This window comes from Hippopotamus amphibius, chromosome 6, assembly GCF_030028045.1.
Source record: "Hippopotamus amphibius kiboko isolate mHipAmp2 chromosome 6, mHipAmp2.hap2, whole genome shotgun sequence".
NCBI lineage: Eukaryota > Metazoa > Chordata > Mammalia > Artiodactyla > Hippopotamidae > Hippopotamus > Hippopotamus amphibius.
Genome location: NC_080191.1, coordinates 133,065,822 through 133,092,424, shown reverse-complemented (window position 1 = coordinate 133,092,424; position 26,603 = coordinate 133,065,822). Strand labels below are relative to the sequence as shown.

At 42.5% G+C, this 26,603-nt stretch overlaps 1 protein-coding gene across 3 annotated transcripts in view; it reads right to left on the bottom strand.

Moving 5' to 3' along the window:
* Window positions 1-695: 695 nt before the first annotated feature.
* ARHGEF26 (Rho guanine nucleotide exchange factor 26) overlaps window positions 696-26,603 on the bottom strand; it is a 135,390-nt gene continuing 109,482 nt past the window's right edge. For 2 of the 3 annotated variants that reach the window (XM_057739896.1, XM_057739895.1), the window contains exons 12-15: window positions 24,976-25,185; window positions 11,223-11,290; window positions 9,819-9,923; window positions 696-2,953 (exon numbers count right to left, since the gene is read on the bottom strand). In XM_057739896.1, the coding sequence (XP_057595879.1) occupies window positions 2,811-2,953; window positions 9,819-9,923; window positions 11,223-11,290; window positions 24,976-25,185 (526 nt within the window). In that variant the 3' untranslated portion in view covers window positions 696-2,810. Of the gene's footprint in view, window positions 3,018-9,818; window positions 9,924-11,222; window positions 11,291-24,975; window positions 25,186-26,603 lie in introns of all 3 variants that reach the window. The other variant, XM_057739897.1, reaches the window with a different exon arrangement.

The window sequence follows — 26,603 nt, the reverse complement described above, 5'->3', positions numbered from 1 at the left end:
TGGAAGGAGCCACGTGGCCAGGGATTCCAGTGCCTGGAAGCTGAGCACCCTCCAATCTCCCCTCCCTCCAGCAGCCAGTAAGGAAACAGGCGCCTCAGTCCTATAATCACAAGGAATGGAACTCTGCAAATAACAGGTATGAGCTGAAAGCAGTTAAGCTAACATTTTGATTTCAGCCTTTTGCGACTAAGCAGAGAAGCCAGCCAAGCCATCCTGGGCTTCTGACTACAGAACTATGAGACCATAAAGGAATGTTTTAAGCCACTAAGTCTGTGGAAATTTTATGCAGGAAAAATAATACGGAGTCATTCTTTGTCTTTCACCAAGGAAGGTGATGAAATGTCCCAAGCACAAAGCTTCAGACAGAGTGGCCAAAATGAGTGACACGGTTGTATTCCAAGGGTCAACAGCACATAGGAAGCATGAACTATTTGAGATGAGCTGTTCAGTGATACAGTTTGGTGGAAACTATAAGATGAAACAGGATAGCCCAGTTCTCAAAAATGTCCCAGCCTTCTCGGGCAGCTGAGGCCCACATGTACCCAAAAAAGATCAGACACTTTCAACGTTTGCTGCAGATACCTTTTGAGTAGAACTCTGATCTGGCCCAAAATTCAGCAAACTATGTACTTAAATGAACACATCCTACAGTAAATTAAATCACATCAGCACAGAAGAACAAGTAGGTACAAAATCTTTATAAACTCACATATTTCACCAAAAGTGTACAAGCAGTTTCAATTCATTAGGACAAAAAATATTTTTGTTCTCCACAGGTCACTTAATGAAGTCATTGTACAGTTCAGAGAAGCTATTCATGGAAACTGAACTAGGTTTGAAAAACAGTACTGTGTCATGTAAAAACAATTCATGGTTGAACTGAAACATGAATGTGTTAATACCCGCCATAAAACAACAGTTTATCTAATAACAGTATTAACTTGCTTGCTAAACAGGCTTTGATTTATAAGATGCACATAGTTCCAAAATTGCTCAACATCTCTACTGATAAATTAATTCACAGAATTTGTATAGTTGCTTTTTAGTTTCAACACGGTGTTAGCAAAAAATAATACAAAATGGTCTCTTTGCAAGCAACACATTTACCTTCCTTCCTAAATGAAAACATCCCATTACATCAGATTTTAATTTGTTAGCCTCTCCTCCAAAAAGTCTGTGACATCAAAGAGGAGATAGATTTCTTGTTTCACCAACCCTGAGACCTCGCTTGCTGGGTCCACTGCTGTTTTCCATTGACAGACTGGCCCAGACCTCAAGGACCTCGGGGCCTGGCATGTCTTTGTAACCAGAAATTGTGTACTGACAAAGGAGAGCAATCCAGGGGCGAGGCAGCCACAGGTGCCTGCCGTGGGCTCACTGCTGCAGGGACAGGACACAGAGCACGTGAGCCCAGCACACTCACCTCCTGCACTGGGCTTCTGCAGAGTTACTCACAATTGAGTAACTGGTTGGCAGACAATAGCTGGGGACACGTCACACGTGGATCTGAGTCCTTGAAGGATACACACCTTGCCACGTTTTACCCCCGCCGTGGAAGAGAATGGAGTAGAGAGGGAACTTAGCTGCCAGTAAAAAATCACCCCTCCCCTCACTCTTCCAAACCCTCCAGTCCCTCTTGATGAAATATACGATTATAATGACTTTTCTTTCTCCTTGCGCTAGTGGAAGAAATAAAGTTCCACAGACACTGGCAGTTAAGAGAGACTTCAAATCCAGCAAGCAAGGCCTTCAGTGCAAATAAAATGAGTTCCCATTAAGGTCAAAATGTTATGTTTCCATTAGGTACCATGCTGGCTTCTTGCTACCTTTTAAGCTCTAATTTTATCTTCCTTGAGATTGTTAAAGTGTGTTTCAGCCAATTTCCTTTTGGAAATGGGAGTAGGAACACTCAGAAACCTTACATTATTGAAGGCAAAGCAGCCTCACGTCAGTTTATCAGCTCATGTAGGACTATTTTTAAAAAGTAGGATCCCTGTCCTATAATTCAGGATTTCTTATGTATGTGACCTATCTAAATTCTATTTTGTTAGAGTAGCTTATGTTTTATTAGCATATACTTACCTAGGACCAAAGTGGGGTGAGATGGATTATTTTAAAAAATCTTTAAAGTAAGGCTCCTTACTTCCCTTCTGATGAGGAAAGAGGTGGCAAAAATTCAAGTGTCAATTTCCCTTTCCTGGGAAGAGGTTTAGAAAAGCTGAGCTCACCTTCAGAACTCTACCAGTTTCTTTTGAAATTGAGAGAGCGTTAGAATCAGATCTAAAATATAAGAGACAGGAAAAATATTTACAGAACTGGGTATTCCTTAAAGACATTAAACCTTGCTAATACTGGAAGAACCATATGAAGGAGATGCTTAAAGAGGGATAGTCTACATTCTTGGTTAAGTGAGGACAGAGAAAACCAGGGTACAGCATTTTACATGTGTGTGTGTGTGTGTGTGTGTATATATATATATATATATATATTTTTTTTTTTTTAAATGCCAGAACATGACACAACTAGGAGTAGGTGAGGCTGCCTGATCCCTGAAGTAGACTGCTCAGCTATTCTGTTTACCTAAAGAGGTTTGCAAAATGATTGCTGTACACAAACTGAGCTTCGTGGACTAACTATTCCAGTAGCTGTTCTCCTGAGAGAACAGAACCACCTGGCAAGCTTAAAGGCAAGTGTTTCCATTCTTTTAATTAAATAGGCTGTGTTAAAATTAACATCAAAACCAGCCCTGAACCAACCAGCCCACCATGATGTAGTGCAAATCTCACAGTGACAAAATACCATTGGAGAGGCTACACGTTGGTCTCCAGTCCCAGCAAACGTCCCATTCTCTCCACATTCTTATCAATTGTTGCTTGACATGTTATCTCCTTGGCACATTCCATAGGAAACCAGCCCCTTTCTCCATCTCGCAGTCTTTCTCCTTCATACCAGCCTGTAAAGAAGAGCAGAGTCCTCATGGAGCGCCAAGTATTTGGATGAATCTTGACAGTCTGGCTCTGAGAGAGAAGGATATGGGCAAATATCAAAGGCAGTATCCTGCCCCAGGCTGGGTACCACAGATCATGCAAGGTGAGGAGAGAGACGTGGAACAGAGGGAAAGGTTTCAAGAGGGAAACAATGGCATATCATGATGAGAGGCAGATACATGATCAGAGGCCCTGAAGTGAGGGGGCTGGGAGAGTATGTGAGCTGGGGCTGGGAGAGTATGTGAGTTTGGGCTGAGCTGCAGAAAGAGATGATGCTTCGGGTAGGAATAACATGACTTTTTTATTTTTATTGAAGTATAGGTGATTTAGTGTTGTGTTAGTTTCAGGTTTACAGCAAAGTGTTTCAGTTATGCATCTTCTTTTTTTTCAGATTCTCTTCCCTTACAGGTTATTACGAAATATTGAATATAGTTCCCTATGCTATACAGTAGGTCTTTGTTGGTTACCTATTTTATATATAGCAGTGTGTACATGTTAATCCCAAACTCCTAATTTATCCCTCCTGCCCCCTCCTTTCCTCTGTGATAACCATAAGCGTGTTTTCTATGTCTTTGAGTCTGTTTCTGTTTTGTATATAAATTCATTTGTATCTTCTTTTAGATTCCACATATAAGTGAAATCATATATGTCTCTCTGTCTGGCTTACTTCACTTACTATGATAATCTCGAGCTACATCCATGTTGCCATAAATGGCATTATTTCATTATTTTTTATGGGTGAGTAATACTCCATTATATAAATACACCAAATCTTCTTTATCCATTCATCTGTCAAAGGACATTTAGGTTGCTTCCATGTCTTGGCTATTGTAAATAGTGCTGCAGTGAACACTGGGGTGCTTGTGCCTTTCTGAATTACGGTTTTCTGTAGATGTGTGCCCAGGAGTGGGATTACAGGATCAGATGGTAGCTCTATTTTTAGTTTTTTGAGGAACTGCCATACTGTTCTCCATAGTGGCTGCCCCAATTTACATTCCCACTGACAGTGTAGGAGGGTTTCCTTTTCTCCACACCCTCTCCAGCATTTGATATTTGTAGACTTTTTAATGATGGCCATTCTGATCGATGTGAGGTAATACCTCCTTATAGTTTTGATTTGCATTTCTCTAATAATGAGCAGTACTGAGCATCTTTTTCTTGTTCCTATTGGCCATCAGTATGTCTTCTTTGGAGAAATGTCTATTTAAATCTTCTGCCCATTTTTTTATTGGGTTGTCTACATTTTTGATATTGAGCTATAAGACCTGTTTATACATTCTGGAGATTAATCCCTTATCAGTTGCATCATTTACAAATATTTTCTCCCATTCTGTAGGTTGTCTTTTCATTTTGTTATGGTTTCCTTTGCTATGCAAAAACTTTTAAGTTTAATTAAGTCCCATTTGTTTATTTTTTGTTCTATTACCATTACTCTAGGAGACAGATCCAAAAAGATATTGCTACGATTTATGTCAGAGTGTTCTTCCTATGTTTTCCTCTAAGAGTTTTATAGTATTCAGCCTCACATTTAGATCTTTAATCCATTTTGAGTTTATTTTTGTGTAATGGCATTAGAGAATGTTCTAATTTCATTCTTTTGCATGTAGCTATCCAGTTATCCCAGCACCACTTATTGAAGAGACTCTTTTCTCCACTGTATATTTTTGCTTCCTTTGTTGTAGATTAATTGGCATAGGTGCATGGGTTTATTTATGGGCTTTCTATCCTGTTCCATTGATCTTTGTTTTTGTGTCAGTACCGTACTGTTGATTATTGTAGCTTTGTAGTATAGTCTGAAGTCAGGGAGCATGATTCTTCCAGCTCCATTTTTTCTTCTCAAGATTGTCTTGGCTATTTGGAATCTTTCATGTTTCCATACAAATGAAAACATTTTTTTGTCCTAGTTCTGTGAAAAATGCCATTGGTAATTTGATAGGGATTGCACTGAATCTGTAGATTGCCTTGGGTAGTACAGTCATTTCAACAGTACTGATTCTTCTAATCCAAGAACACAGTATATCTTTCCATCTGTTGGTGTCATTTTCAGTTTCTTTCATCAGAGTACAGGTATTCTGTCTCCTTAGGTAGGTTTATTCCTAGGCATTTTATTCTTAAGTCATGAAATGGTAAATGGGATTCTTTCCTTAATTTCTCTTTCTGATCTTTCACTGTTAATGTTGAGAAATGCACCAGATTTAAATTTTGTATCCTGTGACTCTACGAATTCATTGATGAGCTCTAGTAGTCTTCTGGTAGCATCTTTAGGATTTTCTATGTTTTGTGTACTATGTATAGTGCACTGTTACTGCAGACAATGACAGTTTTACTACTTTTTCAGTTTGGATTCCTTTTATTTCTTTTTCATCTGATTGCTGTGACTAGAACTTCCAAAACTATGTTGAATAAAAGTGGCAAGAGTGGACATCCTTGTCTTGTTCCTGATCTTAGAGGAAACACTTTCAGCTTTTCACTGCTGAGTGTATGTTAGGTGTGGGTTTGTATCAGGGTGATTGTGGCCTCACAGAATGAGTCTGGAAGTGTTCCATCCTCTGCAATTTTTTGGAATAGTTTCAGAAGGATAGGTGTTAACTCCTCTTTAGATGTTTGGTAGAATTCGCCTATGAACCATCTGGTCCTGGACTTTTGTTTTTTGGAAGTTTTTAAAACACAGATTCAATTTCAGTACTTGTAATTGGTCTGTACATACTTTCTATTTCTTCCTGGTTCAGTCTTGGGAGACTGTGCCTTTCTAAGAATTTGTCCATTTCTTCTAGGTTATCCAGTTTATTGGCATTCAGTTGCATGTAGTAGTCTCTTATGGTCCTTTGTATTTCTGTGGGGTTGACTGTAACTTCAGTTTCTAATTTTATTGATTGGTGCCCTCTCCCTTTTTTTCTCGATGAGTCTGGCTGAAGGTTTATTTCTGTTCTAATCTTTATGATTTCTTTCCTTCCACTAACTTTGGGTTTTGTTTGTTCTTTCTCTAGTTGCTTTAGGTGTGAGGTTAGGTTGTTTGAGATTTTTCTTGTTTCCTGAGGTAAGCTTGTATTGCTGTAAACTTCCCTCTTAGAACTACTTTTGCTGCATCCCATAGGGTTTGCATCATTGTGTTTTCATTTTCATTTGTCTCTAGATTTTTTTTTAATACCTATATAATTTTACTTTTTATTTTTTTAAGAACTTTTATCGAGATACAGTTAACATACAATAAACTGCATATATTTAGAATGTACAATTTGGTTTTTTTTTTTCCTTATTAGTAATGTATATACAGCAATCCCAATCTCCCAATTCATTTCCCCCCAACCCTCCCTGCTTTCCCCACTTGGTGTCCATATGTTTGTTCTCTACATCTGTGTGTCTATTTCTGCCTTGCAAACCAGTTGATTTGTACCATTTTGTCTCTAGATATTTTTTGATTTCTTCAGAAATCCACTGGTTGTTTAGTAGCATATTGTTCAGCCTCCACATGTTAGTGTTTTTGTCTTGTAGGTGATTTCTAATCTTGTAGCATTGTGGTCAGAAAAGATGCTTGATGTGATTTCAGTTGTTTTACATGTACTGAGGCTTGCTTTGTGGCCCATGTGATCTACCCTGGAGAATGTCCCATGTGCACGTGAAAAGAATGTGTATTCTGCTTTCAGATGGAGTGCTCTGTAAATATCAATTAAGTCAATCTGGTCTAGTGTGTCACTTAAGGCATGTGTTTCCTTATTGATTTTCTGTCTGGATGATCTGTCCATTGATGTAAGTGGGGTTTTGAAGTCCTCCACTACTATTGGGTTACACTCAATTTCTCCTTTTATAGCTGTTAGCATTTGCCTTATATGTTGAGGTGCTCCTGTCTTGGGTGCATATATATTTACGATTGTTTTATCTTCTTCTTGGACTGATCCCTTGATCATTATGTAGTGCCTTTTTTTGTCTTTTGTAACAGTCTATTTTGTCTGATATGAGTATTGCTACTCCAGCTTTAATTTGGAAATCCTTTTGCATGGAATTCCCTTTTTCAACCCCCCACTTTGTCTGTACATGTCCGTAGGTCTGAGGTGATTGTCTTGTAGACAGCATGTATATGGGTCTTGTTTTTGTATCCATCCTGCCAGCCTATGTCTTTTGGTTGGAGAATTTAATCCATTTACATTTAAGGTAATTATCAATATGTATGTTCTTTCTGATCTTTTGTTAATTGTTTTGGATTTGTTTCTGTAGGTCTTTTTTCTTCCTTTCCTCTTTTGTTCTCTTGTGATTTGATGACTATCGTTAGTGTTGTTTGGATTCCTTTTTTGTGTGTATATATCTATCATAGATTTTTGGTTTGTGATTACCATGAGGTTTTGATATAGCAATCTATATATTTTAGGTTGTTACATAATTTTTCTTTTTTTATTGGGGTATAGTTGTTTTACAATGTTGTGTTAGTTTCTACTGTACAGTGAAGTGGTTCCCTGTGCTATACAGCTGTTCTCATTAGTTATTTTTTTTATACATATTAGTGTATATATGTTAATCCCAATCTCCCAATTCATCCCACCTCCCCATCCCCTCTTTGGTGTCCATATGTTTGTTCTCTACATCTGTGTCTCTATTTCTGCCTTGCAAACTGGTTCATCTGTACCATTTTTCTGGATTCCACAAATATGCATTAATATACAATTTTTTTTTTCTCTGACTCACTGCACTCTCTATTACAGTCTCTAGGTCCATCCACATCTCTACAAATGACCCAATTTTGTTCTTTTTTATGGCTAAGTGATATTCCATTGTACATATGTACCACATCTTCTTTATCCATTCATCTGTTGATAGACATTTAGGTTGCTTCCATGACCTGGCTATTGTAAACAGTGCTGCAGTGAACAATGGGGTGAATGTGTCTTTTTGAATTGTGTTCTCTGGGTATATGCCCAGTAGTGGGATTGCTGGGTCATATGGTAATTCTGTTTTTCGTTTTCTAAGGAACTTCCATACTATTCTACATAATGGCTGTATCAGTTTATATTCCCACCAACAGTGCAAGAAGGTTCCCTTTTCTCCACACCCTCTGCAGCATTTATTGTTTGTAGATTTTCTGATGATGCCCATTCTAACTGGTGTGAGATGATACCTCACTGTGGTTTTGATTTGCATTTCTCTAATGATTAGTGATTTTGAGTATCTTTTAAAGTGCCTCTTGGCCTTTTTCTTGGAGAAATGTCTGTTTAGGTCTTCTGCTCATTTTTGGATTGGGTTGTTTTTTTTTGATATTGAGCTGCATGAGCTGTTTGTATGTTTTGGAAAGTAATCCTTTGTCCATTGATTTGTTTGCAAATATTTTCTCCCATTGTAAGAGTTGTTTGTCTTGTTACACACGATTGTTTTAAGTTGCTGATCTCTTAATTTCAAAAGCATTTCAAATATACTGCAATTGTAATCTCCTCCTCTCACGAGTACCGATTTAGATATCATATTTCTGTGTGGATGACTTCTTGTAACTTCTTGCTCTGTGCATACATTCTTTTTCCACGTTCTTGGACCATCTTTATGATCATGACTCGGAATTCTTTCTTGGGTAGATTTCCTAATTCCATGTCAGTTGTTTTTCTGGGGTTTTATTTTGTTCCTTCTTCTGGGACATTCCTTTGCCATCTCACTTTGTCTAAATTTCTATTTGTATTTTTCTGTATGAGGAAGGTTATGTTTCTCAACCTTGGAGAAGTGGCCCTCTACAGGGGATGTCCTATGTGTCCTAGTAATACACTCCCCTCTCATCACCCAAGGGCCAGAGACCAACTGGTCCCAGGGTAGGTTCTGATCTGTATTTGTGTACTTGGTCCTGTAGGCTGCTGCTTCTGGTGTTTGCCCCTGGTGCGTGAGGCTGGTCTAGAGCCTTGTTCAGGCTCCCTGGTAGGAGGGGCTGGTGCCTTCCCACTGATGGGCTGGGTCTTGGTACAAATGAGCCAATATGTCCACCACCAGGGTTGTTTGTGTGGTTGAATGTAACCAGTATGTCTCCCACCAGTGTCTATGTCCCCACAGTGAGCCACAGCTGACTCCCACTTCCCCAGGAGCCCTTCCAAGACCTGCAGGTAAGTCTGGCCCAGGCTTCTATTAAGTCACTGCTTTTGCCCTGGGTCCCAGTGTGCATGAGACCTTGTGTGCCCTCCAAGAGTGAAGTCTGCTTCCCTCATTCCTGTAGAGCTCCTGCACTCAAGGCCCACTGGCTTTCAAAGCCAGATGCTCTGGGGGCTCCTCCTCTTGATGCCAGACCCCTAGGCTGGGGAGCCTGATGTGGGGCTCAGAACTCTCATTTCTGTGGGAAAACTCCTGTGATATGATTGTTCACCAGTTTGTGGGTCACCCACCCAGCAGGGGTATGGGCTTTGCTTACATCATGAGTGCCCCCCTCCCACTGTCTCACTGGATTTCTTCTTTGCCTGTGGATATAGAATATCTTTTTTGGTAGGTTCCAGTCTTTTTTTTTTTTAATCAGTGGTTCAGCAGTTAGTTGTGATTTTGGTGTACCCACGAGAAGAGGTGAGCTTAGAGTCCTTCTACTCTGCCATCTTGTCTCCCATCCGACTTTTTTTTTCTCTAAGGAAGGAAGAACCTCTAGAGATGAGAACTAGGTCACTGGGAGACTGGGAAGGAAGGAAAACATTTCATGGTTGCTTTTGAGTAACAACCACATGGCCGTATCCTATTAAAAACCATTTAGAAGCAATAAAGTATAGATAAAGGAGAGGCAGGTGCATATGAGAAAACCAAAGGAATAGAGAATATGAGCACTGATGACAAAATGAGACCCTGAACACTGGACCACCAGTGCCCCATCAGAACACTCCCACTCACCATCACTGACACGCTGATAAATGAGGACCACGTCCGCCACCTGCAGGGAAAGTTCATCTGGTTGCTTGGCAGTAAATGATCTAATGATTTCCACTTGGGTCAGTGCTGAGGGGGAAAGGAGACATAATGAACTTCCAGGAGCAGTGGGAAAACAAAACAGGTACAAATCAATAATCTGCATGCACTTGGTCTTTCTGTGCAATTCAGAGCTGGCACAGATAGAAACAAGGTAGACATCTAAAAAGCAGAAAATCCTTTCCATGAATTCTCTTACTTGGGTAAGAGCTTTAGAATTTCAGAAGCTCAGAATCGAGAGAGGCCTTTTATGATACATGAATCCCCTCAAAAACAGCCTTGATAAGAAGTCATTAGATACATGACACAACACAGCTGAAAACAGTCATTGTGCACTGGGGAAACTGAGCCAAGACAGATTAGGTATGTGTCAAGGCCATGCAACTGAGGATATAATCCAAAATCTATCCAATTCTCCTGGCTCTCATCCAGGCTGCTCCCCTAGCCCACCCGGCAGCACGTAAAAGCTGCCAGAGAAGTTTAGAAATAAAAGGAGCTCTGAGGAAAAGTTAGAAAACATTTTAGAGTTCCCTCCAAATGCTCAATCATAACAAATCACTTTTTACTTCCGTGAGTTGCTGCTGGCTGACCTGAGTTTTCACTTTGTTTATTAATATGAAACTTGATTTCAGAGAACTTTCACACCAATCACTTGAGCTTTGACTCTAAGCTTAAAGCCATGATTTCTGAGTGCTCCAGGCTATCCAGTTTTGCTGCCCTAATTCTCTGAATTCGAGCTTCCAGCGAGAAGTATCCAGAGCAGCATAACAAGATGCTTAGCACATGGCACTACCCTTTACTGTATCAGGTGCTAGTTCCCTACAAGAATAAAATAATTTTTAATATTACTTTAATTTAAAAAATCAAAAGGAAGGGTAAAGTCATTTACCTTAGGGTGAAAAATACATTTCGGCTTAGAGTCACTGTCAGTATGGAGAAAGTTTAAACATTTTAGCAGTGCCCATTAACAACAGCTAGAAATGTAAGAGCTTTGCAGTAATAAGCAGGGCCTTCAATATAAATTTAACTTAATCCTCACTATCCCATGTTGTATATAATGATGCACCTAACTTGCAAATGATTTAAGAGGCTGAGAAAAGCTATGCAGTGACCTGCTAGGTTTACAAACCAAGAACTGCACTTTGGATTTGAACTTAGTCCCCTTGACTTCCAAAGCAGGGTGCGTCCAGAGCTGATGTGGGGTGGCAGGAAGGAAACCCCAGAGGAAAGTTACAGAGGTACTGTGGAAGTTAACCACGAATAACCCAGTGACCAGCAGGGGGCACAGCCCTCCACGTTCTAGAGCAGAAGGCCCTCCAGGGTACTTACAGGTTCGGTCTGGAGGCTGCTTCCCGCTGCTGTGTCCTAGGGCAGTTATCCAGCGGGCTCGCTCGCTCCTAAACACAGAGGGCATATCCCGTTGAGAAATTCAAAGGTGCTTAGACACAGAATAATGTTCTAGAGTGTGAAGGCATTACCCGAAAACAGGGCAGAGATTCTCTAGAGGGGTAAGTGGCTGGCCTTCAAAAGCAGGGTAAGAGTTATTTAAAAGTGATAATCTGGGAAATCTCAAATAGGCCTCAAACGAATCATTTTCAAAAGATTCTGAATGAATCTGGCTTGTTATTAAGTGGAATTTCTCATATAACAGTTTAACTTTTAATAAATAGCTGATTACACTAATACATTATAATCACAAAAATATATCATACACTCAAAATGTGATGTTTAACATTTCAAAAAAAAGTAAATTTCATTTTAAAAAATCCTAGTAAATCAGTCTCTCACCACTCCCTCCCCTCTTCTCTTTCCCCCACACTCAACCCATTTCCAAATAAATGAGAAACCTAACGTATTTAAAGTTGTTCTGTTCCTTGTAAAATAAATATTGCCAAATATGAGCCTTAGTGAAAATGAAATGCTTTGTTCTCAAATGGTTTAAAACAGTTTAGTGGTTACAGGCTGATCCTGTAGTTAAATAATTGTTTCATGTAATTAATAGCTTAATGTTGTGTAAAAGCTCTTGCTTTTTACCTTAAAAATTTACCTTAAAAAAAGTTTCAGATGAGCAAGCATTACTCCGTAATATAGTAACCAAGTTTTTGATTTGCAAAGTCAAGTATCAGGACTGTGATTAAATAAACCACACACACATATACACTTTCAAATCTTTTAAGAAGCATTTACATGACAAATACAGCACTTGACATACATTATTTCCTGTAAGCATCCCAAAACCTCATTTAAAGGATGAGAAGACTGAACAGAAGTTCTGAGATCAGCAACCCAAACCAAGGTCAGTTTCTATGCCATTCTACCTTCTTAAGAGAAGATGCCTTGTGGAAATAAAAACAAATGGGACCTACACTTACAAGCTTTTGCACAGTAAAGGAAACCATAAAAAAAAAAAAAAAAAAAAGACAACCTACAGAATGGGAGAAAATACCTGCAAATGATACAACCAACAAGGGCTTAATCTCCAAAATACACAAACAGCTTGTACAACTCAACAAGAACAACAACAACAAAAAAACCCTACTGAAAAATTAGCAGAAGACCTTAATAGACATTTCTCCAAAGAAGACACACAGATGGCCAGTAGGCACATGAAAAGATGCTCAACATCATTTAGGAAATGCAAATCAAAACTACAATGAAGGAGCACCTCACACCAGTCAGAATGGCCATCATTAATGGTCTACAAATAACAAATGCTGGAGAGGGTGTGGAGAAAAGGGAACCATCCTACACTGTTGGTGGGAATGTAAACTGTTACAGCCACTATGGAAAACAGTATAGTGGTTTCTCAGAAAACTAAAAATAGAACTACCATATGATCCAGCAGTTCCACTCCTGGGCATAAACCCAGACAAAATTATAGTTCAAAAAGATACATGCACCCCAATGTTCACTGCAGCACTATTTACATTAGCCAGGACAGGGAAGTAGCCTAAATGTCCATCGACAGATGAATGGATAAAGAAGATGTGGCACATACATACAATGGAATATTACTCGACCATAAAAAAAGAACAATGTCATTTACAGCAACATGGATGGACCTAGAGATTATCATACTAAGTGAAATAAGTCAAAGAGAAAGACAAATACTGTATGATATCACTTATATGTGGAACCTAAAATATGGCGCAAATGAACCTACATAGAAAACAAACAGACTTGTGGTTGCCAGGGCAAGGTAGGGAAGGGAGAGAGACTGACTGGGAATTTGGAGTTGGCAGATGCAAACTATTACATTTAGAATGGATAAACAACAAGGTCCTACTGTACAGCACAGGGAACTATGTCCAGTCTCCTGGGATAAACCATAATGGAAAAGAATATTAATAAAAGAATGTATACATGTGTAAAACTGAGTCACTTTGCTGTACTGCAGAGACTGGCACATTGTAAATCAACTATACATGAATTCTAAAAAATATTTTTAAAAAAAGGGGGGGATGCCTTTATATCTGGTACTTTAACAAAAAGCTTGGAGGAAAAAAATTTTTTTTCTCCCACAACAGCCTGCACCTAAAAGATGCTTCTCACCATCACCCTATCTTCACTCCCCGATGTGTATTCATCCTTCCATCCAGATGGAGCAGACTTCTTATACTCTGGAACTTGCCATGCTGTTCCACACCTTTCCTATTTGTTCTCACTCTCAAGTACAACCTTCCCTCTGTTTCTACCGAGCTGTGCCCACTCATTATCACTATTTGATCGCTTTATTGAAGAACACACACAGAAAACACTGCACTAATCTTAAGTGTATACAGATCTGTTGAGCGTTTACTTAGGTACAGCCAGGTACACATGCCGCCAGATCAAGACACAGATGTGCTAGGAGGCTCCTTTTTCGTCCCTATCCAATCAATAACCTCCCACAAAGGTAACTGCTCTTCTGATTTCCATCACATAGACAAGTTCTGCCACTCTTAAACTTTATGAAAATGGAATCCTATCATACTGTCCACTTTGGTATCTGGCTTCCTCTGTTCAACACATCCACTCAACATTGAAAACACAAGCCTCACCTCCTCCGGGTTGCCTCCTCTGATGTGTGAACCCATACTTCCGTCCCCATCCCGTTCTGATAACGCTTTTCCCGCGCCCCGCTCTGCACGGCTTTGACACACTGACCGGCAGCTGTAGGCCTCCTGAAGGCAGGCACCTTATCTCCGTAACTGCCTGCACATAATAGGAGCTCAGTAAACGCTGACCTCTTATAAATCATTACTACTCATTGCATACTGGCCCCCGATCTTTTATGGACGTGTCTGTTTCTCTGACTGGGCCATAAACTCCCCAAGGACAGGAACTGGAACTTGTTCTGAATAGCACAGGGGATGGATCACATATATGCCAAGCATGATGCTTTTTATTTGGCACGTACTATCTATTCTAATCTTTACAACCATCTTGAAAATATTACCGTTTTTATTTGCAATTTTTTTCAGAGGACGAAGCTGAAGTCTCAAGTGTTAAGGGCTTGCTCACAATAAAAGTGCCAAGTGATAGAGTCAGAATATAAGCTCAGCAGCCAGGGATCAAAGAGAGGGTGCTCCCTAGCAGGTGCTCACAAAATAATGAGGGATGGCAGCAAGGGTGGAAACTGCAGTCTGCTGAAGGACAGACTTACTTAAAAGAAGAAAATGAGGCTGGGCCCTGGTCAAGCTGGTGTGTCAAGTAGTAATATGCACAGTTTATACAGACACTGATGACACTGTCTTGCTTTTAAAAACGTTGTCTCTCTCTAACACAGAACAAAGGGCTTTCAGGTGGTTTTATAAGGAACAAGTAAAGCACAACCTCCTTTCAAATAATCCCAAGCAAACACTTAATTCTTTGATATCTCTCTGTTGGGTAAGATTTCTTAAATTCAGGCTCAACTAGAATTTCCACGGTACAAAGGCAACTGAAAACTAAACAATATCTTAAGGATGGAAGAGCTATTCGCCAAGAGTAACCTAAAACGATCCATTTGCATCTCCACACGCCATACCCAAATCTGTTAGACTCATCTTTGGCTTACCGTGGCATCTTCACATGGCCCTAACTACTGTCTGCAGTCTTTCCAGTCAGACCTCGCAGCTGTGGACCTTCTCTGGCATTGAGTGGCTGGTTTCAACGGCAGCCTCACCCTGCAGCCAGTTTCCAGCAGTCCAGATGAAATCTTTTACTCCCATGGCATGCTGCCTGGATGCTAATGGCATCCCTTCGACACGGCAGTCCCTCACAGGGACTCCAGAGGACAGAACAAGACACTCCTTGTTGCCTTGCTGAAAGGAGCCGCTTCTTGAAATGGCTTCAACTGAATCAGCCCCACCCCCTCTTAGATGCCATCAAAACCGCACGACATTACCCGGGGCTTCCGAGAACCGTGCCAAGGAGCTCCCTCTCATCACGAGGCAGAAAGCACTGCATCTCTAAAGCAGGGAGGAGACTCCCGCCACATAAAATGGAATTCACAAAAAAACCCCGGGCGGAGACATGTCCACTATTAAATTTAGATATCAAGTCCAGGACTCACACACAGACAGCTATTTTCTCCAGGGACAATGAGACAATCAACACAAATTCACAGTCCATGCCACACCCCGTTCACTGGGATTTCCCTTTGCACAAAATGCCAGAATCAGCAATGTGGCTAATGGGGACCCGGGGCAGATCAACGTCCAAGGCGCTCCTGACCCCTCCTTCCTTCAACCAGCATGCACCCAGTCCCTGCCTTTGCAGGAGCCCTGTGCTAGGCTGGGGTTGCAAAATGAATAAAACAGGGTCTCTTGCTCTTCACAGCCCTTAATGAGGGAGCAGACAGAGCAAAACACAAACGCACACAGAATCCAATACATTGTGCAACGTGCTGGGATGGCGCCCTCTACAGACAACGCATTTGGCCAGGAAAGGAGGCCCTTTTAACATAGCCCTTTCCCTATGCATGGCATGGAATGACGCACCTACAGCTCCCCACTCAGGAGTCAGCCGTCAGAGTACCTTGTTCTGTCCCTCATATGATTACGCGTAGCAGGTTCAAACTTAATTGCACAAAGGTTGAAGATACAGCCAAGCTGAACGTCTCACTGAACACCAGGCGTCTGCTAGAAAACAGATCCACACTCAGAAAGTGGGAAACAGGCTTTGGAACAGACGCAGGACTGCAGCTGAGACAGAAAGGAAAGAAAGCCCACTGAGAGCTTCACCGCTGTGGGGGGAGGGGGTCTCCCTGGTTTTTCAACAGAAGCAAAGAGACCTCAACTGCTGTTTAACCTTCCTTTTATCCCTTTTAAAATCGCATTTAACCAAATATCTTTTATGCTCCTTTTCACAGTCTGCAAATTCACCTATGGTTCCTTTTGAAACTCCTATAACCCATGGCCTTTGGAAAAAAGTCCTCTGAGCCTTTCTAAAGAGTAGATCATGGAGATGGTTGTTTTTGTTCATCCTCTCACACATTCAATTCAGTGATATGAGTTCAATAAGTTGATCCATGAAAGAAAACCCAGAGGGTAAAAAAATGTCCTCATGAACGCTGTGCACCAAAGCCTTACAAAGCTGGACACCAGCTCAACTCACTAATTTGAAAAAAATCTAACAAAAGCAAAGTTGTTCCCCTAGCCCACTAAGAGTTCTAGAATTTAGATTCTGTAACTTGTTATATAGTTAAATCAATGTTTCTCGTTTATCGTATCAAACAGCTTAAGAGACCTAGTCTGGTCCAGAATCCTAGGTTTCTGGTCTAGAAACCTAAAGCGAGTCAACTACCTGTTTCCTTGAAAAAAAACCCATACCATCACCTGTTCTCCTGTTTTATTGGAGGTCAGTGATGAGGAATCACCAAAGATTGAGTATCTTGTCAGGCAGTGTACAAACGTAAAAGATTATTGGACACAGATTCCAGAGTCAACGAAGAAAAAAATACTATAACCTGTAATAAAAACATTTGTTGCCATACAAACTGTGATCTCTATATGTGGATTTTTCTTAGAGGATTAAAGAGTATGTCAGACGTACTATTTACAATTTTATCCCATCCTATTTACTTCCTGTTAATTAAATCATTAACAGAAGCAGGAAGAGAGCAAAAGACTGCCTGCAAACAATGCCCCTTTATCAGGAGGCCCAGGAATGGGTTGTTGGAATAGTTGACAGGACGAACCACATCCATTAGGCGTCTAGTTCATTTTGTGAGACAGAAATGTTGAGGAGGATCTTTAATTACAGCTTAAGGTGATTACATGCTGTAGCTAAACAGAAGGGGTGAAGAGAGTCTGCGTTCATTACTAAATGTGTGCTGATGCCTCCTCACTGCACAGGCGCGACCCAACTGCCATCCAAATTCCACTGTGGATGCAGGAAGCCAAGGACGCCACTTGCCACAGCCTCGCTCCGCGCCAGCTGCAACTGTCTGGGCTTCATTTTAATAAAGGCAGACAAAGGGGGCTCCCGGCTCCAACATTCCCCTTGAAAGGCCCAGAGGGAAAAGTGACAATAGTAAAACATTCTTCCCTTGTCCTTTCATCAAGGGTAAGCTTCTGTATTTTCCACCGACTACTGTCTCATTAATAACACAGTGGCTTACGATCTTGAACACGCAAACAGATATAACACAGTATGGCTTAGATGTACATCCTAAAAAAAGTTTAACCACATCCTTGATAGCAAATGTTGAAAAACAAGTGGAATTTAGATAACACTTGCTCTAGCAGCACAAAACAAAATCCAGTGAATAGAGACTGATAGAGAAGCATTATTTCCCTACATATGGCTACTAGTCTACCTTACCTTGGATATAGAAAAGCGAATTATATTAATTGTGGGGCAATTCCAAAAATTACTTCTTGGGAACCTGCTATGTGCGAAGTGAGAAAAGGACAAAACTGAAGCTGACTGTGGGAATTAGTAATAAAACCGCGCATATAATTGATTGGAGAGAAGAATGGTTAGGAGGCTCTGATGGTGGTTCAAAAGATACAGGATGCATGGGTTGTCCTGGGAAGGAGACAGTGGGATGGAAACATGTGGGAAGATGTAACTGACTTTCAAACAGGAAGAACCAGTCCTGGACAGATCTGTTCAGATCTAGAAGCATCAGAAATGACACCAAGTCTCCAGAATGGGTAACCTGAAATGATGTCATGGGTACCATTTACAGAAATGTGCATGTTAGGGAAAGCAGAGGGTACTGGTGATGACTGGTTCCAGAGAGGCTGCATTTCTGAAGGGAGAGTGAAGAGGAAAGGTTACATCTGGGAGGAAAACTAAGAGCACACGGATAACAGGTTAAGAAAATCTCAAAGGTGGGGTTAGCACAAGAGAGCTGGACAGCTAACACAATTAAATGGTATTAGAGGTAAAGAAAGAGGAAGACTGGATGCTGGGTGTGGTACCTAGGAAGCCACTGCTCATCTTCTGATGGAGCACCCTCAACTGGGTGGCAGAGGAAGACACCATGCTGAAGACAGTTAAGGAGTAACTCAATCTAGGGCATCAGCTGCTCAAGCCAAAAACGCAAAGCATCCTTGATTCCTCTCTTTAACTCACAGCCATCCCAACTCACCCAATCCATAAGTCGGCCCTGTTGTCTCTGCCTCCACAATATAACATTTCCATCTCTTCTCATAGAGCACAGTCCATGCCACCATCAAGACTCCCCTGGACTAATACAACAGGACCCTAACTGCTCTCCCTACTGAAACTCCTGTGTCCACACTGGCTTTTCATGGAACTCCCCATTCCAGCTTATGAGGCTCTAAACCATTGCTTCTCAAAATATCTGGGGTGAAGAACTGGTCCTCACCACCCCAGCGCCACCCCTGCTCCAATCCACTGCGGACCAAGTGTTCTCAAATACAATAAAAATGAGTTACTGTTAAAATAATCACATGCTTTGATGCTGCAGGAATGTCAAACTGCTGTATGTTTTTGACTACTTCCCTCAAGCCTGGCCAGTAACAGTTTGAGGACTGGCAGCCCACAGACCACACTGGAATAACTCTGCTCTAAATGCTCTGGGCTCCACCAGGCCTCTCGACCACCCACTCTCTCCCTGGCTTATTCTGATCTAGCCACTTTCACTACATTCAAGCCAAGTTTAATGGCATCGAACTTGTTTCCCTAGGAGTTTGGCACTTGCTGTGCCTCTGCCTGGACCATCCTGGCCCTGCACTTTCCCCTGGGTGGACTCCTCCCACCACTCAGGGCTCAGCTCAAATGTCACCTGGAGAAGTCTTCCTGCGCCATCTAATTTAGAGGACAGATCCCCATTACAGCGCTTAACACTCACTCCAGGATACATCACCTGGCTTTACTGTCTCCACTGCATTTATTTTAAAAATCAGATAAAGAAACAATGCTTTCCTACCATCCTAGCTCACTGTAGGTCATCTGCCCAGGCAGGCTGGCAAAAGTTCAGTGCCACCAAAGTCACCTTGAGGGCAGCAGGCACACAGGCAAAGGTTCTTCACTGGAACAGAAGCCCCCAGAGGGCAGGGATCTGGTCTCTGCACTGTTCACCGTTACATTCCAGCACTTAGAATAGCACCTGAAAGGACGCAGGTGCGTGCTAAAAATTCACTGAATTAGGGAGAAATGAAAGCTATTCTCTTGAGAAGTGCAGCTGTAAAGGGAAGGAGAGACTTAGGGGTGGACTGGGGGTCAGGAGTAGTACAGCAGAAGATGAGTGAGACACAAAACAGAAGGAGAAAAATGAACAAGAGTGGCGCACACAGCCCGCACTCGAAATCCTAGGGAACAAGATCACCAGGAACAGCACTGAGGGGTTACCTTGTAGAGGAAAGATTTGACACTTGGCGTGAGCCCCAAGAACAAAGACTGTAATTCAAATTCAGTAATTCTCAGAGTTCTGGAAGGGCATTCCAGGAAGTGGGAAAAATAGGCAAAGGAACAGAAAAGAAGTTTTAAGTGGAAAATAATTTGGGGGATGCAACATCTATTCGGCATTTTATTATAAAATATTTCAAACCATATGATGCCCTAAATTTACCACAAACTTTTCCCTTTTTAGAGTCTATGGACTTTAAAAAAAAAAAAATCCACATTTTAGTCATTTCTAAACTGACTTCCTGGAGTTTGCCTTCCATATCCAGAACAAGGCCAAGTTGAACGGCAAAGTGGGGGTGGAACTGTCTCCTGGCGGGCAGCTTCTCAGTAAGAAGCTTAAAATTTGTTATTAGAAAGAACACTGGACCCAAGAAGGTCAAAGTCTAGTCCCATCTTTGGCAGTAACTTATTTCCCATGTGACTTTAGGCATATCACTTCACCTTTTTGAGTCTCATCTTACATTTGGGAGAAAACTGAGGAAACTGGACTACAGACCTATGATTAGGGTCACCGCATATTTTATCATCTAAAGACTTGAGAAAGACAAAGAGGGTGCTATTCTTACTTTTGCCAGAACAATGGACATAACACTGATCCCGAAGAAACCAAGATGTACAGTCCTCTTACTTACATGCTTCCACTCTGAAGCCCCATCCTTCTCTAGAAACACCCAAGGCTCCGCTCGTTCTTCTCTAGCTGGCCCTGTGCCTGGCACATCCCAGAGGCTCACTAAGCGTTTGCCCCATTTCCTCTTGGCGAGCTTTTCTGCATTCTTTATGTAAGCAAAGCTATTGATCTGTTCTTGCACAATTTCACTGCCTTATGATAGCTGAACTGCCCCGTGCCAAACAGCTGCACCCTTCCTACTGCTGATTTTACATTCCATATATCCCCAGGTGCCTCTACTAAGAATAGTTTTTCAAAGGAGGCAAATATTTAGGCACAAGCCCTATTCTCTTTCAAACCAAAGAATAAGTAGCCAAAGAATGTAACTGACCGGTCTGAAATTCTGCAATTACTCAAGGCCAGGGTGGTGGTGAAAACCTTGTTTTCTCAACTAGATTGCTAATGGACCATTTTAACCATGTATAACCTAAAAGAGAGAAAAGTTAAAAAACATACTCACCTATACATTTTGCAACCCTTAGAAGCAAAGAAAACATTCTGCACAGGCCAAAACTCTGATTGTTCAAAACCAGGTAGCCCAGGGACTTCCCTGGTGGCACAGTGGTTAAGAATCCACCTGCCAGTGCAGGGGACACGGGTTCGATCTCTGGTTCAGGAAGATCCCACATTCCACACGGAGCAACGAAGCCCGTGCACCACAACTACTGAGCCTGCACTCTAGAGCCCACGAGCCACAACTATTGAGCTCACGTGCCTCAACTACTGAAGTCCACACACCTAGAGCCCGTGCTCCTCAACAAGAAAAGCCACTGCAATGAGAAGCCCGCACACCGCAAAGAAATGTAGCCCTCGCTCGCCACAAGTAGAGAAAGCCTGTCTGCAGCAACGAAGACCCAACACAGCCAATAAATAAATAAATTTATTAAAAAAACAAACAAACAAATCAAAGAAAAACAGGTAGCCCACAGCGGACCTGCACATTTCTAAATACAACATATAACAACTTGCCAGACTTTTAAACAGCAGATTGGGTTGTCTTGTTTTGTTTTTAAGGAAAGTACATCCTCACTGTCATACATTTTCTTTAAGCACCAATATACTTTATGCCTTGTAGGTTTAAAAGTATTTGTCCAGTACCAAGTGGGGAAAGCAGGGAGGGCTGGGGGGGAATGAACTGGGAGCGTGGGATACCAAATTGTACACTCTAAATATATGCAGTTTATTGTCTGTTAACTGTATCTCAATAAAAGGTCTTAAAAAAAAAAAGTGTTTGTCCAGTTATTTACTTTTCAACCACAACTGAGTTGGGGGGGGGAGGGGAGTGAGGAAGTCACCATACCCAAGGAGACAGCTGCCCCTCTGCCCCTTCTGGAATGTTCTCTTGCTATTAATTAAAGAACTACAAATATGAGTCATACCCACGGGTTTACGGGTGACATAACTAGATATTCTGAGAACACTTCTGACGGAGGAAATGAACCTCCATTCGGTCCACGGCAAGATCACAAAAGGCAAGAGGGTGGAACAAAGCTGACGGAACGTCCCAGGGAAGGACCTAGCCTTGGTACAAACTGGACGCGCCGGCCTACTGCCCACTCTCTTGGAGTAATCTCAGAAACCAGGAGTAGAGATTACATAAACTATGGATGAGACAGTCAGGAAAAGCTCTGCTGATATGCTGGCAAGATCTGAATAAAGAACAAACAATCCTTATAAACAGAGAAAAGGAAAACGTAAGTGAAACCAACGACACTTTCTCCCTTACTAAAGATGACAAAAGAAAATCTTTATTTCAGAGAATTCTTTAGAACGGCTGGACAAGCAGTCACCTCCAAAGTGTTTAAGACTTTTTCCTCCTTGAAGTCCTTTAAGACCCAAAGCTCAGACATATGAACATTTTGTTTTTAAGAGAGGCTTCCCCAAACAGAGGAGGTCTAGATCTGCCCTCACAGGCCAAGGGGTTTGATTAGTTTTAGAGTCAAAGAAACGCCTTTCTCAGCCCTGGTCTTGGGGGTGTGTCTCCTGCTGGTTACCTGCACAGACCAGCAAGCACCACACCCACCAGAGGTGCCCTCTCCAGAGGGGCAAACAGACAGGAGCATCCTTGGAATGCAGCAGGGCTTCCTGGAAGAATTCTGGGACCTCAGGAAGAGGCATTCCTTTGTTTTATAAAGGAACCCAGAGGATGATGCTCCTTTTCTTACTCATTCCCTCTTGGTAGCTCTTGAGTGCATTTGCAATATTTTCTCTCAGCTGTTTTTGCAAATAGCTTTCTATCACTCTGCCCCTGCTGGTTTTCTTCACCCTTTGAAAAGTTACTTCTAGTGCCAAAAACATGAAATGATCATTTATCGTTTTTATGTGGATGGGTTTGTTCCATCTTTTTATTTTCTTATCTCTCTCTAACAATCCAGGGACCCTGTTAAAACACTCTTAAAAAGCAGAGATTATCTCTTTGCGTTGACGTTCACCAAGACTTTGTTACAGTCTTAGGGCTGTGATTCACCAGCTGCTGATCCAGGTTAATCACACCAGGTAGGAGGCCAAGTGGGCCAAGCATTCGCAAACTTCCTTCCCTCCAGGGCTCCACCCCCTGACCCAACATAATACCTGCCTGTGATGATTGTTCTAAGAGGAGGTTTCTGGTTTCCAAACAAATGGGTCCACTATCTCTAAATGGACAAAACTGCAATGTAACCAAACAGGACCCTACAGGGCCTTTCCAGGACAGAGGCCCCCTCCCTCAATATCCTCTGCTGCAGCTCCTCTTTGAAGTACCTAGATAACAGTATCTGGCGCACATTTCCTGAGTTGTTTTACAGATGCTAAGACCACCACCAAAATGGAAGAATGTAACTACTTGATGATCATGAGCCCCCAGACCTCCTGGCGCCTAAGGGTTGATAATGTCAACCACTTTGTTACCTCAACATCGACCATCAGAGAATCGTGCACGAACTGATCACGTATCCTGAGACCCCCTCCCTCACCTGGCCTTCAAAAATGCTTTGCTGAAACCCTTCTGGGAGTCTGGGGTTTTTAGAACACAAATACATCCATCCTCCTTGTATTTGGTGCCTTTACAATAAACGCCGCACTTTCCTTCACCGCAACCCGGTGTCAGTAGGTTGGCTTTACTGCGCGCAGGCAAACGGACCCAAGTTTGGTTCGGTAACAGCGAAGGTGGACTTGACAATTAAGCCCCCTTCCCTTCATCCCCTGTGAGGACGGACTGCCTACTAACTGCTGGTGAAACTGCAGGCACAAACAGGATGACTGTTCTGCCTCTGCATAAACTCTGGGTGGAAAAGAGGGCGCATCAACATGTTAGGGAACCGCTGACTGCAACTGCCAGCCTTGGCCAGGCAGAGGGATAGCCAGATGACAGCCACGTGCGTGAGCTGTCTCACAACAGGAGGTCCCAATAAGGAACAACGTGCTGCTGTTGGAAACTAACTGGGAGAACTCAGGAGGGACCAAAAGGAGGGAGGAGGTGCCAGCCTGTAAGGTGGGCCCATCTCCATGTTGGCTGAGAGATGTGTGCGCCACCTGGAAGGACCCTGAGTCAGACCAAATACGGGCACAGGCAAGAGGACTGGCTGGATTCTACCCCATCACCATAAAATCCAAGGCCGCAAGCCACAGGGCAGAGCAGTTCTCCTGGCTCCCTTACCCTGCGGCTCTCCCCACCGGGTGCCCCTGCCCAACAGTCTTTTGCGTCGTCAGGATGGTGTCTCCTCGGACAATTCATTTCTGCGTGTTAGACGAGGGTCCGCTCTGAGGCCCTGGAGGGGGGCCCGCTTCCTGCAACAAATATATTTCCCCAAACTGAGTATCTCTTTTGACAGAAATCACTGGGCTTTCCTGCTGCTTGGTCAAAGACAGGTGATTGCAAAATGACTTCAATTTCTACAGCTAAGAAAACGTAGGGCCTAGAATCAAACTACCAGTTAAGTCATATTCCTAGGTCTCCTGGGTCATATTTTTATTAATGATTAAAATAAAATGATTTTTAAACTACTCTATAAATATAAAAGCACACCGTCTAAAGTACAACATGTCCATCAGGATTCATGGGGACAGGACTTATCCCGTGGTCTGGTGGTTAAGAAACCAGCTTTCAATTCAGGGGATGTGGGTTTGATCCCTGGTTGGGGAAACTAAGATCCACATGGCACGGGGCAACTAAGCCCACGCACCACAACGAGAGAGCCCATGTGCCACAACTACTGAGCCCACACACTCTGGAGCCCGCATGCCACAACTAGAGAGCCTACATGCCACAACTAGAGAAGCCCATGCACAGCCGCAAAGAGCCCGAGCGCCACACGAAGACCCAGCGCAGCCAGAAACTTAATTTTTTAATAAAAGGGTTCACGGGGACGAAAATAACAACATCCATCTCTCAGGACATTGAGAGGATCACAGTGAGAAGACGGGCATCCGTATAAAGCACCCAGGCCCTATGCTTGGTGCATAACAGCTAATCAATAAAAAAATAAATAGTAGGTAACATTTCCTGTTTTTAGGGCATCTGTGGCCCAAGGGGAATTAGGCAGGGAAGACTGACAGCAGATATTCTGAAACCCTGTCCCAGCACATACTTACTGAGTCTCAGCTCCCAGCAGCATCTCCACTTTCTCGTTCGCGTGGTTACTAAGGACTATCAGCGTAAAGAGGTGACTAGCAGAGTTCTGCCTTGAATAAAGCGTTGTGGCACTGTTCCTCCCTGGAGAAGGACTGAGCTCTTCACCGTCACAAGACTCCACCAGTAGCTGATCTCTTAAAGAGTAATCATTGACGTTGTAACTTTCTTCACTGTAAGGAAGAAGGAAAAAGAGCATATCAGTAATGCGGTGGATGAGACTGTGACGTTGTCAGTTTTCAAGTCACATTTTGGGGGAAGGTGGCGAGGAGGAAAGGAGAACAGGGAGAGTGATGCATTTTGAAATAGAAACTGGACTCTGAATTAATCTACTGATTACAAGTCAATATAACCCTCCAAAATTAAACCTGTTAATTACTATTTTTCTGTAGTATACTACATGGTCTCTTACATATAAAAGCAAGATTAAAAACAATTATTAGAACCTACTGAATGGCACAGGGGACTCTACTCAGTATTCTATAATGGTCTATATGGGAACAGAATCTAAAAAAGAGTGGATATATGTATATATATAACTGATTCCCTTTGCTGTACACCTGAAGCTAACACAACATTGTAAATCAACTATAGTCCAAAAAAAAGATTATTAAACCCTCTAGGTCTCACTTTATATTATCCCGGCATTGCTGCAACAAGTGAGACACCCATGCATCGTGGTAATGCCTAACGCCTGAACAGCTATACTTCCCCAGTGTTACCCCCATCCGCAGGATGAAGAGGGCGTCCCAAACCTACTCACACTCTGGGTAGCAAGGCTGCACTCCCAGCCTTTAAACCACCAGGTACAGGAGGGAAGAACAGCCCCAGAGGTCTGCCTGCTTCTGGCAAGATGCCCAACCCATCCTTCTCTCCAATACGCATGGCCTCACCACCTGCTTCAGAAACCACCAGGACTGATCCCACCACGCGCTCTCTCCCTGCTTATGCCAACAACCACCTGGTATTCTTCATTCCCCTGGATGTACTCTCACCTGTGCAGCACTGTGAACATGCCTCATCAGGCCTCACCTCCCTGAGCCTCTTGGCTGAAGCCTTCCAGGGCGTCCTCTGGAAATGCACCTCATTTAGGGAATCCAGCAAAATCTTCTAAATCCTCAGCCTCTTCTGTGAGCTCTCCCTTTACCTTCTTGCCTTAACAGAAACTGGGCTCTTCCTAGAGAGCATGGCCTCCCCTGAAGGCTCTCTGCCTGCTTGAGTCTCATCACTTCTAGATAATGATCACTTCCCTCCTCCCAGAAGGTCCAACTTTGTGCTGCTCATGCCATCAGTCTCTATCTTGTCACCGAGGTCACCTCCAGGCCCCTGGATCATGCCTCATGCTCACTCAAGAGTTTGTTGCTGGCTGACTGTCACTCTCTCACACTACTTTCTTGAATTTCCACGTGGCAATCCTGCCATTACCCTGGCCTCTCAGGTCCTTGATTTCCCCTTCAGCAATCCACCTTGTCCTTACCACCACCTGCACCCTCTCTGCAACCCAACGTCAAACACCACTGTCTAACCAGGCCCGCCAATCTCTTGGACTCACCTTTGCTAATCCTTAACCCCAACGATTTTAACCCACCAC